The 15,439-nt window shown below is 42.3% G+C and overlaps 1 protein-coding gene across 1 annotated transcript; it reads right to left on the bottom strand.

The window, feature by feature from the left end:
* Positions 1–4,783: 4,783 nt before the first annotated feature.
* Positions 4,784–5,089, bottom strand: LOC126297577 (nuclear transcription factor Y subunit beta-like; the record flags this gene model as incomplete). Its single annotated transcript, XM_049988543.1, has 1 exon — positions 4,784–5,089. A coding segment is annotated over one exon (306 nt), but the record flags the coding sequence as incomplete, so codon positions are not given.
* Between the last annotated feature and the right edge of the window lie 10,350 nt (positions 5,090–15,439).

The raw sequence follows: 15,439 nt of genomic DNA, 5'->3' as shown, positions 1-15,439 counted from the left end.
CGATGATCTTCGGTAACCTACGGTAGTTCTATAGCGCGGTACTAGATCAGTCCATGAAATAAGATATTTCAAAGAACGTAGGTTATTCCCCAGGAAAGTAGATAATTCTCGCTATTATTCAACATAGGAGCGCCTAGCATTTAACTCCGGTAAAAAATGAATAAAACATAGCTCTGTAAAATTTAACGCTTATGTTCACAGCGAACGAAATATGAGGAAACTACCATAGGTTAAAGGGATTCCTAAAGGACGCAAACACACAGACGGCAAAATTAGAAACATCGTAAAACTGACTTCGCTTGCTTATCACTAAACCATATTTCCGATGGATCCGCTGGGTATAGTCTTGGTCTCTGCAACTCGAGACTTCTGTAAACTGGATTTAAATTTCTAGAGAAAGTTAGAAACAGCAGCCTGAACGCGATTCGTGGTGGATTTCTGCTGCAGTCGAAGTATTCGTAGTATGGCATATTACCACCCACGCTGCTGTTACCGAAGACCAAAGAAGCACTTGCCATGTTCATAAGACGTCGTAAATTAAACATTGCAAGTGGGGAGTAATTTAAAATATTAATCTGATATATTCACAAGGTTTCCAATACAGCGGATAAGTCACCAGATGGACCATTTGGAAATAAAATATAACGTTAACAGAGGAGAAAATCACATACACCCTAAAATACCTGTAATACTAACTGCTGTTGGTAGCCCTGCACAAGGCCGCACGTACGGAGGAAGAGCTCTCGTGAAAGGTAAGTAATTTAGTTTGTAATTAATTGTAGCTGAACACTTTTAACTGCTTTAATACGTTCTTCATTGTACTCCTCAAGCTCAGTATTAAGTTCTTTTATTTGCATATTGTTCCAGTAATCACGAAAAGTTGGTTTTGGTTACTTTGGGTTGTTAAGGCCTAATTTTCGATCATCCATGTTTAGCGTTATACCACAAATTTAAATGCATTTTGTAATAGTTTACTTACACAGTAGTTCCCAAAATATATTCAGTGTCCTTTTGCACCTGTGTTTAATATATTACCGTTATCACTAAGTAAGTCTCTCGACTAATTTCGAAACTACCATGGATACAAAGTGTGTGAGCTGCAGTAGGAAAGTTATTTCAGGCATTTTGTGCAGCTGTTGTGACAGTGGTTCCATTGGGGAAATTGTAGTGGCGTGGGAATTGAGGAAGCAAACGAGACTCGTCAACTCGTTTGCAGGGTTTGCTCAAGACATAGGATTATAGCTGAACAGGAGGAGAAAACTAGAACCCTTCAGGCTAATTTGGACCGAGCGAGGGAGGAACTGAAAAGGTTAAGTGGGAGGAGGGTAAACAGTGGTGGGAAGTGGTAGCTGGAACAGGGGCCACAGAAAGAGGACAGTGTCTGACAGTTTCCCAATTGGCACGACCAATAGATTTGCCTCGCTACCTCAGTTAAGTAAGAGGCTCCAGTAGAAGTAAATCTAGTTAAGATGCAACAGAATCTCACTAGGAAACCAACGGTTGCAAAAAATATAGAAAGTAAGAATTCTGTTGCTAGGTTACAGCCATGGAAGTGGTGGGCCAGATTTTGCAGGAAAAATTAGGTGACAGGTACCAGGTCACAAACTGTATCGAAGTGAATGCCTTAGCCAGGTGGAAGAGGATATAGGTTCCTTCTGCAAGGATTTCACAAAGCAGGATCATGTGATAGTGGGTGGAGGGGAATACAGTATTCATAGGGATCAGGGCTGCAGTATTGATTGTGACCTGCTGAAAATAGCCTCTGCAGCGATCCTTACCAACGTTGGGCTGGTGCCTGCTTTCGTGCAGCGTGACCAGCCCCAGTCGAACCCCTCTGTCAGGAGGGTAAATATGAAGTTGGATCAGTTGTGTAGGGCGGCCACTCTGACATTGGATTGGTTCCTGTCGAGGCTATTGATACTGGGGATTTCGCAAGGCATGGCCTACACCTAAATAGGAAAGTGAAGGGCAAACGGGCAGGGTTGTTAGCGAAATCCATAAGGGGGGGGGGGGGAGACAGGACATGTACACACTGATGTACCTCTGTACCTCTTTTTTTAGACTAATATCAGTGTCCAATGAGAAGTTTAGGCAGGCAGGTGCTAAAGAGGTCCAAAACTCAAGACTCTCACATCAGTAAAGTAAATAATGTAACAGTTTTTCACCAAAATATTCTGGGATTCAAGAATAAAGTAGACGAGCTCCTGGTTTGTTTAGATTACACTGAATCTGATAATGTAGTAGACATAGTATGCCAGTCTGAGAATCACATTGTGTCTGATACGGTAAAGTTAAATATCAGTGGTTATAAACTATCTCTACATAAGAGTAGCGAATAAGTTGAGAGGAGGAGTTGCTATACATGTTAAAAGTTAAAACTGTGTAAAAAGCTTAGATACAAACAAGTTTTGTGTAGAGAAACATAGAAGCATGTGCCTGTCAAACTGAAGGAGGGCTCTTTTGTAATTGTAACAGTATATAGGTCCCCCTTCAGGAAACTTTCATTTATTCCTGGAAAACTTGGATGCCTTGTTGTGCTATCAGTCGGATAGGAGAAAGCAAATTATTTGTGGGGACATCAATGTTGATTCACTGAAAGAGTATAATAGGAAGAATTACTTGGTGCTTTCAATTTTCATATGTCATTAATTTTCCTACTCAGATAGTAAAGGACAGCAGCACATTGATAGATTATACTTTTTAGACCAAGAAAAGTTTAAAAACCTAAATTCTTGTCCTGTTGAGAATGGCCTTTCTGATCATGGTGCTCAGCTAGTTACAGTATATGACATCTCAATTAAGTGACTCAAAACTACCATCCAAAGTTGTGCGTTTAATTAATGACTCAACAATCGGAAATTTCAGGGAAATATTATGCAGTTAGACTGGGATGAGATGTACAAGGAACCCGAAGCTATTTTATGATACATTTGTAAGAGAATTAAAAACTGTTTCCCAAAGAAAGTAGTTAAATCTAATTATACGAAACAATGCAAAAACCTTGGCTTACTAAAGGAATAAAAATATCTTGTAACCTCAAAAGGGATCGGTATCTGACTAGAAAGAGCAATAACCCAAAAACAGCCACATACAAAAACTGTGCTACATTGAGAAAGGTTATTAAAAAAGTTCAGAAGCATATGCATCATGTCTGAGATTCATACCTCTGATAACAAAATCAAAACAATTTGGAATATTATTACAAGGAAGACATGGCAACCAAGAGTACGGGATGACGGCGTTACCACCAAAGCAAATGGAAACTTGACAATCAAGAAGCTGGAAGTCGAAAACATTTTGAATAATCATTTCTTAAATGGTGTAGAGAAAATAGGATCTAAATTTTCATTAAAAGATGCAAGGCAGTTAATGGAAAAGGCCTTACCCACACAATTTGATAAAATTGAAATTCCACCCACCTCTCCTTCTGAGATTAGGAAGGTAACACATTCAAGAATAAAAGCTCATGTGGAATTAATGGCATTTCCAGCAGGACATCTCTTGTTCCCAAGAGATAAGTGGGATTCTTAGCCATGTATGTAATAGCTCTCTGAAGCAGGGTATTTTCCCAGATTGTTAAAGCACTCCATAAAAAAGGGGATACGTCTGATGTCAAAAACTACTGCCCAATCTCTCTTCTGACTGCCTTATCAAAAATTCTTGAAAAGTAATGTATTGTAGAGTAGCTTCACAACTTCGTAAAAATAATTTTAACAAAATGTCCCTTCGGTTTCCAGAAAGGTTTATCAACGGAAAATGCTATATATACTTTCAGTAATGAAATATTAAATGCTCTGAGTAACCGGAAGTCACCTGTTGGGAGGTTTTTTTTGTGATCTCTCAAAGGCTTTTGATTGTGTAAATCATGGAATACTTCTAGATAAGCTCATCAATTACTGTGGTATGAATGGGACAGCGCTTAAATGGTTTAAATCATACCCGACTGGAAGAGTGCAGAAAGTTCAAATAAGCAGTTCACATAATATGCAATAAACTGGTGATTTCTCAAACTGAGGAACAATCAAGAATGGAGTGCCACAAGGTTCGGTCTTGTGTCCTCTGCTGTTCTTAATATATATTAATGACTTGCCATTCTATATTCACGAAGATGCAAAGCTGGTACTTTTTTCCGATGATAAAAGTATAGCTATCACACAACAGACAAGAATTAACTGGTGAAATTGTAAACGGCGATTTTTCAGAAAATCATTAAGTGATTCTCTGTAAATGGGCAATCATTAAACTTTGACAAACAGAATCATACAGTTCCACACAGTAAATGAAATGACACCATTAATAAATTTAGACTTTGATGAGAAACCGGTAGCTAAGGCAGAATATTAAAAATTTCTAGGTGTATGCATTGATGAGGGGTTGAACTGGAAACAGCACACTGAAGATCTGCTGAAACGTTTGAGTTAAGCTATTTATGCTATTAGGGTCATTGCAAATTTTGGGCGATAGACATCTCAGTAAATTAGCTTACCACGACCATTTTCATTCTGTTTTCGTATGGCATCATGTCCTGGGGGTAACTCATCACTGACTAAAAGAGTGTTCATTGCACAAAAGTGTGTAATCAGAATAATTGCTGGAGCTCATCCAAGATCATCCTGCACACACTTATTTAAAGAGCTAGAGATCTTCTCTGTAGCCTCACAATATGTTGTTGTTGTGGTTGTTGTTGTGGTTGTTGTTGTGGTTGTTGTTGTGGTTGTTGTTGTGGTTGTTGTTGTGGTTGTTGTTGTGGTTGTTGTTGTGGTTGTTGTTGTTGTGGTTGTTGTTGTTGTGGTTGTTGTTGTTGTGGTTGTTGTTGTTGTGGTTGTTGTTGTTGTTGTGGTTGTTGTTGTTGTTGTGGTTGTTGTTGTGGTTGTTGTTGTTGTTGTGGTTGTTGTTGTGGTTGTTGTTGTGGTTGTTGTTGTGGTTGTTGTTGTTGTTGTGGTTGTTGTTGTTGTTGTGGTTGTTGTTGTTGTTGTGGTTGTTGTTGTTGTGGTTGTTGTTGTTGTTGTGGTTGTTGTTGTTGTTGTGGTTGTTGTTGTGGTTGTTGTTGTTGTTGTGGTTGTTGTTGTTGTTGTGGTTGTTGTTGTTGTTGTTGTGGTGGTTGTTGTTGTTGTTGTTGTTGTTGTTGTTGTGGTGGTGGTGGTGGTTGTTGTTGTTGTTGTTGTTGTTGTTGTTGTTGTGGTTGTGGTGGTGGTGGTTGTTGTTGTTGTTGTTGTTGTTGTTGTTGTTGTTGTGGTTGTGGTGGTTGTTGTGGTTGTTGTTGTTGTGGTTGTTGTTGTTGTTGTTGTTGTGGTGGTGGTGGTTGTTGTTGTTGTGGTGGTTGTTGTTGTTGTGGTGGTTGTTGTTGTTGTGGTGGTTGTTGTTGTTGTGGTGGTTGTTGTTGTTGTGGTGGTTGTTGTTGTTGTGGTGGTTGTTGTTGTTGTTGTTGTTGTTGTTGTTGTTGTTGTGGTGGTGGTGGTGGTGGTGGTGGTGGTGGTGGTTGTTGTTGTGGTGGTGGTGGTTGTTGTTGTTGTTGTGGTGGTGGTGGTTGTTGTTGTTGTTGTGGTGGTGGTGGTGGTTGTGGTTGTGGTGGTTGTGGTTGTGGTTGTTGTGGTTGTGGTTGTGGTTGTTGTGGTTGTGGTTGTGGTTGTTGTTGTGGTTGTTGTGAGACTGGTTTGATGCAGCTCTCCATGCTACTCTATCCTGTGCAAGCTTCATCTCCCAGTACCTACTGCAACCTACATCCTTCTGAATCTGCTTAGTGTATTCATCTCTTGGTCTCCCTCTACGATTTTTGCCCTCCACACTGCCCTCCAATACTAAATTGGTGATCCCTTGATGCCTCAGAACACGTCCTACCAACCGATCCCTTCTTCTGGTCAAGTTGTGCCACAAACTTCTCTTCTCCCCAACCCTGTTCAACACTTCCTCATTAGTTATGTGATCTACCCATCTAATCTTCAGCATTCTTCTGTAGCACCACATTTCGAAAGCTTCTATTCTCTTCTTGTCCAAACTATTTATCGTCCAAGTTTCACTTCCATACATGGCTACACTCCATACAAATACTTTCAGAAATGACTTCCTGACACTTAAATCTATACACGATGTTAACAAATTTCTCCTCTTCAGAAACGCTTCCCTTGCCATTGCCAGTCTACATTTTATATCCTCTCTACTTCGACCATCATCAGTTATTTTGCTCCCCAAATAGCAAAACTCCTTTACTACTTGAAGTGTTTCATTTCCTAATCTAATTCCCTCAGCATCATCCGCCTTAATTCGACTACATTCCATTATCCTCGTTTTGCTTTTGTTGATGTTCATGTTATATCCTCCTTTCAAGACACTGTCCATTCCATTCAACTGCTCTTCCAAGTCCTTTGCTGTCTCTGACAGAATTACAATGTCATCGGCGAACCATGAAGTTTTTATTTCTTCTCCATGGATTTTAATACCTACTCCGAATTTTTCTTTTGTTTCCTTTACCGCTTGCTCAATATACAGATTGAATAACATCGGAGATAAGCTACAACCCTGTCTCACTCACTTCCCACCCACTGCTTCCCTTTCATGCCCCTCGACTCGTATAACTGCCATCTGCTTTCTGTACAAATTGTAAATAGCCTTTCGCTCCCTGTATTTTACCCCTGCCACCTTTAGAATTTGAAAGAGAGTATTCCAGTCAACATTGTCAAAAGCTTTCTCTAAGTCTACAAATGCTAGGAACGTAGGTTTGTCTTTCCTTAATCTTTCCTCTAAGATAAGTCGTAAGGTCAGTATTGCCTCACGTGTTCCAGTATTTCTACGGAATCCGAACTGATCTTCCCCGAGGTCGGCTTCTACTAGTTTTTCCATTCTTCTGTAAAGAATTCGTGTTAGTAATTTGCAGCTGTGACTTATTAAACTGATAGTTCGGTAATTTTCACATCTGTCAACACCTGCTTTCTTTGGGATCGGAATTATTATATTCTTCTTGAAGTCTGAGGGTATTTCGCCTGTCTCATACGTCTTGCTCACCATATGGTAGAGTTTTGTCAGGACTGGCTCTCCCAAGGCTGTCAGTAGTTCTAATGGAATGTTGTCTACTCCTGGGGCCTTGTTTCGACTTAGGTCTTTCAGTGCTATAGTGTATATATATTCACTTACGAAATTAACAATCCGAACGAACTCAAAAGTATTAGCAGTGTACATGGCTATAACACTGGGAGAAAGGATGATATCCACTACTCACGGTTAAATCTAACTTTGGCACAGAAGGGGGTAAATTATGCTGCCACAAAAGTCTGTGGTAATTTACCTAATAGCATCAAAAGTCTGACAGATAGCCATATAGCATTTAAAAGGAAAGTAAAAGAATTTCTTAATGGCAACTCCTCCTACTCATTTCATCAATTTTTGAATGTAGTAAGTGGGTAATTTCCCCTAACCCACAAAAAAACTAAAAATATTGTCGTGTAATATTTTGTGTAATGTATCTTGTATAGACACCTTTTATTAACCTGACATGTTCCACATCATTACAAAGTGTCGTATTCATGATCTATGGAACAAGTACTAATCTAATCGACGAACGAGTGATGTTGACGTAGACCTATATGCACGGCAGACAATGAAGAACCAGTATTGATTACTGCATGTTTAGATAGCTCTGAATGCTACTGAGGCCGAACTTTCTACAAATGGCACACGGTTATACCAGAAAATAGTTAAAATGTAATTGTGTAAATGTAGAGAAAACAAATGTTCGCCTAACATTCTGTAAGCTGCAGCTAAGAAATGGCTACCTAATCCACAATGCAGTGTGGTCTTCTACAAAAACCTGAGCATGCAGGGGACGTGTAGATAGCCTCATTGGCTGAGAGTCTAGGAAGGAATTACTTTGTCTGGTTGCATGAGAGTCAGCTGAACTGTAATCAAGGCGCCTAGTGATAGACCGATTGATAAGGCTCTGTGATCAAACTTTGGCTTTCAGACAGTATCCATAACCGAATGTAAGACTGCGCTAACAGGTGAAAATATGGAATAGGATTTTAGCCAAGCGAGTGATTGGCAAGTCGTGGATTTATATAGAATAGGAAGTAGTTTCCAACACGGCTGCCACCACACTCGCACTGGTATTAACTGTCTGGAATGGATCCTGAGTGTCATTTACTGGAAGACACACCAACAACGGTATTAAATACCAATATATCAGCACAGATGAAACAAAATATTGATCTAACCACATAGATAAAGATCGATTCAGCCATTTTTAGCCTGCTGAATTACATTCTCACAATAGAAAAGCCGACCAGTACCTTGAAATCAGATCTTCATTGGATCTTCATTAGCCAGTCTCTTTAGGAACCGTTAACACAAATATTTTGTCTTTAGACCTTCAGTGTCTGCGCTGAAAGATTCAACGTTGTGTGGTTTCAACCCATCAAATAAAATACGCTTAGCGGACACACTATTCCCATCCACCGCTAAAGTACCCATTGTCAAATTAAAGCTGTTGGAGAGACGCTAGCTAGTTGCCTACTTAATTTCTGACAAACATGCTAATTACACACTGCGCAGCGGAGTTACACGAATTTTCGTCCCAGCAATAGATTAATGGATGGGCATAACCACAAATTTTAGCTAACTATGAAAAGATACGACTAAGAAATCAAAATTCTGAGATATAATAAATCCAAATTTTAACTATAATTGACTTCCATATTTACGTAGATGCTCAGCAAATCACATTTAAGTGTCTGGCAAGGAGTTCAGCGAATCACCTTCCATATTATCTATTATTCCAAACTCATATAGCGCTCGGAAAGGCTCAAATGGCTCTAAGCACTATGGGACTTAACTTCTGAGGTCATCAGTCCCCTAGAACTTAGAACTACTCAAACCTAACTAACCTAAGGGTATCACACACATCCATGCCCGAGGCAGGATTCGAACCTGCGACCGTAGCAGTCGCGCGGTTCCAGACTGAAGCGCCTAGAACCGCTCGGCCACCTCGACCGGCCGCTCGGAAAGAGTGGACACCTATATCTTTCCGTACGAGCTCTGATTTCCCTTATTTTGATGAGGTGATCGATCCTCCCTATGTAGGTCAGTGTCAACAAAATATTTTCGCATTCGCATGGAAAGTTGGTGATTGGAATTTCGTGAGAAGATTCCGTTACAACGTAAAACGCCTTCCTTTTAGTGATGCCCAGCCCAAATCCTGAGTCATTTCTGCCACTCTCTCTCCCATATTTCACAATAATACAAAACGTGCTGCCTTTCTTTGAACTTTAAACATTGTCAAATTCAATGAAAGCTTACTCCTGGTGTAACAATCACAATAAAACCAAGAAAAGCAATTCTGGGATAACCTGAGAAGGGCAAAGTTCAAGGAAAAGATAAATTTTCGTATATTCAGCTCACGTCTAAACATTCATGGTGGTGTCTGATTGTACTATATCGTGTCTCCCTACCACTTTCGCGCAACGACGCTCTGAGCGTGTTTTTTAGGGAATTAACTAGTTTGAACCTGGGACCTGCTGCTGGTAAGGAGACGCCAGACCACACATGACATGTAGAATTCAGAAGAGTTCAGTGAGACTAGCGATGATATAACCAAGTACTAAATGATCTCAGCGTCAGCTCCACTGCACTCCCTGTAAAAGAATCTTAATACTAACTAAATTTAGTGGAAAGGGTTCAAGGCTTTCCTATTTTTAGTTAGCTGGTAAAATAACGTCGAAAAAGCAGTTAAGTTTACCATTGGAAATTTATTCTAATCACAAAACATCGTTTACAAATTGCACTATTGATAAAAGGAAATGCTTTAATACAGGATGGTAAAAACCAACAGCGTTCAACAAAAATGTGAACGAATATTCCCTAAATGGGTTTCCAAGTACTACAATCGACCGAAGGATGACCTATGCCATATCACATCTATAATCTAGGTTTAAATTTAAGTTTCACAAAAGAGAAAACTATAAAAATGGTCTACAGTGACCCTCAATTATCTTTCATTACTTATTTAACTTGTCATAAATTATAGTGGCTGATGTGGCTTCTCAATAACTATATAAAAGAAAAATCATCGCGTTTCAGATCTGTTCCTCAAGTGGCAAATGTGAACACCATGAGTTTTAATTAACGATCGACACTAGTATTACGCAAAAAGGGGGTGTAACAGATGAGACTTCTGCAGTTCTGAGTGAAGCCTTATGCGCTCAAAAATGCGGCATCGCGTGCGTTCATTACCTTGTCGGTGTTTAAGCAGCGTCAGGGCGGCAGCGGCCGGCGCAGCAGCCATCCAGCTCGCCGTCTCGGAACCAACTCTCCACTAACTTCTCCTTACTACAATTTACCGAAGTTAGTTTAAAAAAGCTATCTGGCTGTGTTTTCATCTGACCAATCAGGGTCTCAATGTTAACCTTACGCTCCGCCTACAAAAATTCTGTCTATCCAATGGGAAACGTTATACTTTTCGTGGTGGGGCAATGTTTTTAAAGTTTGCAACGTAACAGAGACGCTAAAAAGTCTCACGCTAAAACCTGCAGCTAGTGTGGTCCTTTTAGCGTTATCGTGAGATCTATACTGCTCTACTGGAGGGCTCTATCTTTTAACATGGGCTGGGGAGTGATCCTAATGTAACAGACATGCGCAAAAGTCTCACGCTAAAACTTGCGGGTGGTAGTGGCCCTTTTTGTGTTATCGTAAGATCTATACTGCTTTTCTGGAGGGCTCTAGCTTTTAACATGGGCTGGGGGTTGTCCTTGACATACCTGAGACGCGAAAAAGCCTGACGCTAAAACGTGCGGGTTGTATAGTTGTACAGGTAGGCTCACGGCGTGGGTGTCCAGCCCCTCTCTTTCCTAGCTTAACACGGTTCTGCTCTCGGCTTCTGTCCTCGTTTCTCCCCTCGGAACTGCGTCTGCCTCACGGTGGGGAGGTACGACATGCATTTAGGCATTCTTGTGTTAGTCTGTGGTATTCCATTTGCTCACTCGTTACTCGTATTACTTTGGTTAATTTAATGTCACGATTTATTCGGAGCTATGTGACATACTACTGGATTTGCTTATCACGTCAGGGTTTTCATGTAAGGTGTTGGATTTGCCTGACACCTTACACACGAACATATTAAAAATTTACTAAAATCTGCAACTTGACAAGTAATCATCATGCTCGGTATAAGTGAGTATACTGCTGGCACTGCTTGCGAATTTAAAGATCCCTAAAGTGCGAATGTGTTGGCTGCAGGTGGTGTCTGTGACGCTCCAGGACGCCTGTTTGCGCACAGCTGCTGCGCCTTCTTCGGACGAGGTCTGAAGCAGAAGTACGTGTTGAGTCTCCGTCTGAATGATCCTGACCGACATGCCCAAACTCGGAGCAGAATCCAAAGTGTCTGCTGAGAGCCAAACTGTGTTGCACCTGAAAGCAGAGCTCAGAGTGAACGTTTTTCCACCTCCAGTTAGCGATTGCGACTAAGATAAGTTGCATGTCGTCTCCTCCCTACGATATACACTCCTGGAAATGGAAAGAACACATTGACACCGGTGTGTCAGACCCACCATACTTGCTCCCGACACTGCGAGAGGGCTGTACAAGCAATGATCACACGCACGGCACAGCGGACACACCAGGAACCGCGGTGTTGGCCGTCGAATGGCGCTAGCTGCGCAGCATTTGTGCACCGCCGCCGTCAGTGTCAGCCAGTTTGCCGTGGCATACGGAGCTCCATCGCAGTCTTTAACACTGGTAGCATGCAGCGACAGCGTGGACGTGAACCGTATGTGTAGTTGACGGACTTTGAGCGAGGGCGTATAGTGGGCATGCGGGAAGCCCGGTGGACGTACCGCCGAATTGCTCAACACGTGGGGCGTGAGGTCTCCACAGTACATCGATGTTGTCGCCAGTGGTCGGCGGAAGGTGCACGTGCCCGTCAACCTGGGACCGGACCGCAGCGACGCACGGATCACGCCAAGACCGTAGGATCGTACGCAGTGCCGTAGTGGACCGCACCGCCACCTCCCAGCAAATTAGGGACACTGTTGCTCCTGGGGTATAGGCGAGGACCATTCGCAACCGTCTCCATGAAGCTGGGCTACGGTCCCGCACACCGTTAGGCCGTCTTCCGCTCACGCCCCAACATCGTGCAGCTCGCCTCCAGTGGTGTCGTGACAGGCGTGAATGGAGGGACGAATGGAGACATGTCGTCTTCAGCGATGAGAGTCGCTTCTGCCTTGGTGCCAATGATGGTCGTATGCGTGTTTGGCGCCGTGCAGGTGAGCGCCACAATCAGGACTGCATACGACCGAGGCACACAGGGCCAACACCCGGCATCATGGTGTGGGGAGCGATCTCCTACACTGGCGTAACCTCTGGTGATCGTCGAGGGGACACTGAATAGTGCACGGTAAATCCAAACCGTCATCGAACCCATCGTTCTACCATTCCTAGACCGGCAAGGGAACTTGCTGTTCCAACAGGACAATGCACGTCCGCATGTATCCCGTGCCACCCAACGTGCTCTACAAGGTGTAAGTCAACTACCCTGGCCAGCAAGATCTCCGGATCTGTCCCCCATTGAGCATGTTTGGGACTGGATGAAGCGTCGTCTCACGCGGTCTGCACGTCCAACACGAACGCTGGTCCAACTGAGGCACCAGGTGGAAATGGCATGGCAAGCCGTTCCACAGGACTACATCCAGCATCTCTACGATCGTCTCCATGGGAGAATAGCAGCCTGCATTGCTGCGAAAGGAGGATATACACTGTACTAGTGCCGACATTGTGCATGCTCTGTTGCCTGTGTCTATGTGCCTGTGGTTCTATCAATGTGATCATGTGATGTATCTGACCCCAGGAATGTGTCAAAGTTTCCCCTTCCTGGGACAATGAATTCACGGTGTTCTTACTTCAATTTCCAGGAGTGTATTTAAACTGGTGGTACTATACTCTCACAAAAGCTGGAAAAAAGCGGCTATTGCAATAGTGTCTAGATCGATGTTCCAGCCTACGTGTGTCTTACATTTTAGAGCTTCTGGTGTATTTTCTAGCATGGCAACACAAAATGAAAATTGTGGACTAACCATCAATCTGTCGTTCGACCTGTGTGAACATATTTCCAGAAACTGTACATATATTTGAGTATTGAAAGTTGCTCTCTAGAGTAACTCAGAAAAACAGGCTATTCTGCTCAGGAATACTCCTTGCCATAGAGACGTTTTGTGGATGTCCAAGCACTAAAACATAAGACTGAACTGCCTGACATGCGTCTCTCCAGGAAGCAAGTGGCGCGCAAAGTGTGGCTCTGTACCATCCAGATCAACCGGTACATGCCACTTCCCCTCCCCTCCTCCTAAGCCTGGTGGTGATTGGGGGGAGGAGGAGGAGGAGGAGGAGGAATAGGAATGTGCTGTTCGCTCCGACACTAACCCAGTTCGCCGTACACAGTAAAGATCATGACTACATACAAGTACACAAATCAACACAGTAGAAAATAAATCACGTATTAAATCAGTGTCGTTACTTAGTAAATGATAATAGTTTCCACGCAGTTTCCCCAAATTCCATTGGATAAATTGTAAGTACTTTGAGAATCAAGATTCCTAACCTGCTTATCAAACGTGTAACTAGACTGAATATTAATGTACCACATGTAGAAGGCAGACCTCACAGCTTCGACGCTTTCAATTACCAGCTTTTATTTCAATAAAATTGCCCAGTCGATGATATAGTATGTAAAATCTAGTATCGTCAATCAGTAAATATTTTTTTCTAGTTGGTCGTTAACTCAGTTGGCGAAACCGTTCAGTTTGATCTGAGAAAATTGTGTTGAGAAGGAAAAGTACTTATCGCCAACCTACGCTGTATAACACACATACATCCTGACACATTCACACCTGTTGGAACTACCACAACAATCTTACGTAAGATTGACCATCCAGCAGTAGGTTAACTAGGTGCAGCGTTTACTTACGTGTGGATACTTATCGGTAAACATCTTCGGAAAATGAAAGTGAACAATACTGGAGCTCGATAACAAGCTAGCACAATCTGATCACAATTTCCTAATATTTTTATTTATGAGAAAGTAAGTTAGAAACGTTTATTATACATCGAAAAATGAAATTCGTGTACGTAAAAGTACCACTGCATTTGTAAATACACGGGTACATTCCAGTCAACATGTTCATGAGACAACAGAACATATACTTTACAAATAAAGCATAACATTTACGTTACATTAAGACAAAATATTTATACATGACCAAAATAAACGATGAGACCTAACTTCATATTTATCACGCCGAAAGTGATAAAGGAAATACAGTAAAATTCCACGCACAGTCCAAATTTCGAGAATATTTTCGACATTTAGTGCACGTTTTATGCAATTTACAGTTGTCAAACAACGTATGTCGGCAGCGAGCCTGTAGCATGGAATCGCGAAGTATTTTGTCTCGCATTGTCAGTATGAGGGTGCGAGGATCAGAGACAAATAATGCCCTCTTGACTCTAGCAGCTCGTAACCGATGACCACTGCCCCTTCACTGTTATTCTCGCACCCTCACACTGACCATGCGACACAGAAAGTGTTTTCCGATAGATTACTGCAGGATCCCTGCCGACGTATCTAAAAAGAGTCTCATATCGACCTCGGGACTGTAGTAGCTTGTAACCGATGAACTCGATGAACTGCTGCCCCTTTACGGTTATCCTTGCATCCTCACACTGACGAAACGACGTAGAAATCGCTTCGCGATTGCATGCTACAGGCTTCTTGCTAACGTATGTAAAGAGAGTCGAATACCGCCGTCAGGACTCCAGTAGCTTGTAACCGTTATTCTTGCACTCTCACGCTGACCATGGCACACTGAAATTGCTTGGCGATTGCATACTACTGACTCCCTGCCTACGTATCTCCAAAAGACTAATACCGCCCTAAACACTGTAGTAGCTTATAATCGACAAGCTGGTGCCCCTTTCGGTGATCCTCTCACCCTCACACTGAGGATGAAACACAGAAATTGCTTCGCGGTTATATACAAAGACTCGCTGCTGCCGTATCTCCAAGAGATTAATACTGCACTTCCGTCTTGGTGTGTAGTTTTTCGAATAGGCCCGAGGAATTTCTCCCTGTCCTAAAAGGTGACTGAAAGGAGTCGTACATCTTTCGACCTTTATGTGTTGGTCCCCTGTAGGGTTTGTCCTCCATTTTTCCAAATTCTACAGAAGTGCGGTCCATATATGTAAGGACGCCCAATGTAATGCATGAGTTATCCATAGTGCCCTTAGATTGGTTCTCCTGAACCTCTTGCCATGGCTTTCCATTTCCACCTGCAAATCAACTGTCTTGGCAAGGACACTCTCCGTGGTATGTCATCTTCTTCCGTCGTCTCCTGTCCTCTTTCGCTCCAATGAGAATAGTGGATTTCTGTGCGCCTAATATGCAGCACAATAGCCAGCCCGCTGT

This window comes from Schistocerca gregaria, chromosome X, assembly GCF_023897955.1.
Source record: "Schistocerca gregaria isolate iqSchGreg1 chromosome X, iqSchGreg1.2, whole genome shotgun sequence".
NCBI classification, from domain to species: Eukaryota; Metazoa; Arthropoda; class Insecta; order Orthoptera; family Acrididae; genus Schistocerca; species Schistocerca gregaria.
The sequence above is the reverse complement of the archived record's forward strand: the minus strand, read 5'-3'. Positions and strand labels throughout refer to the sequence as shown.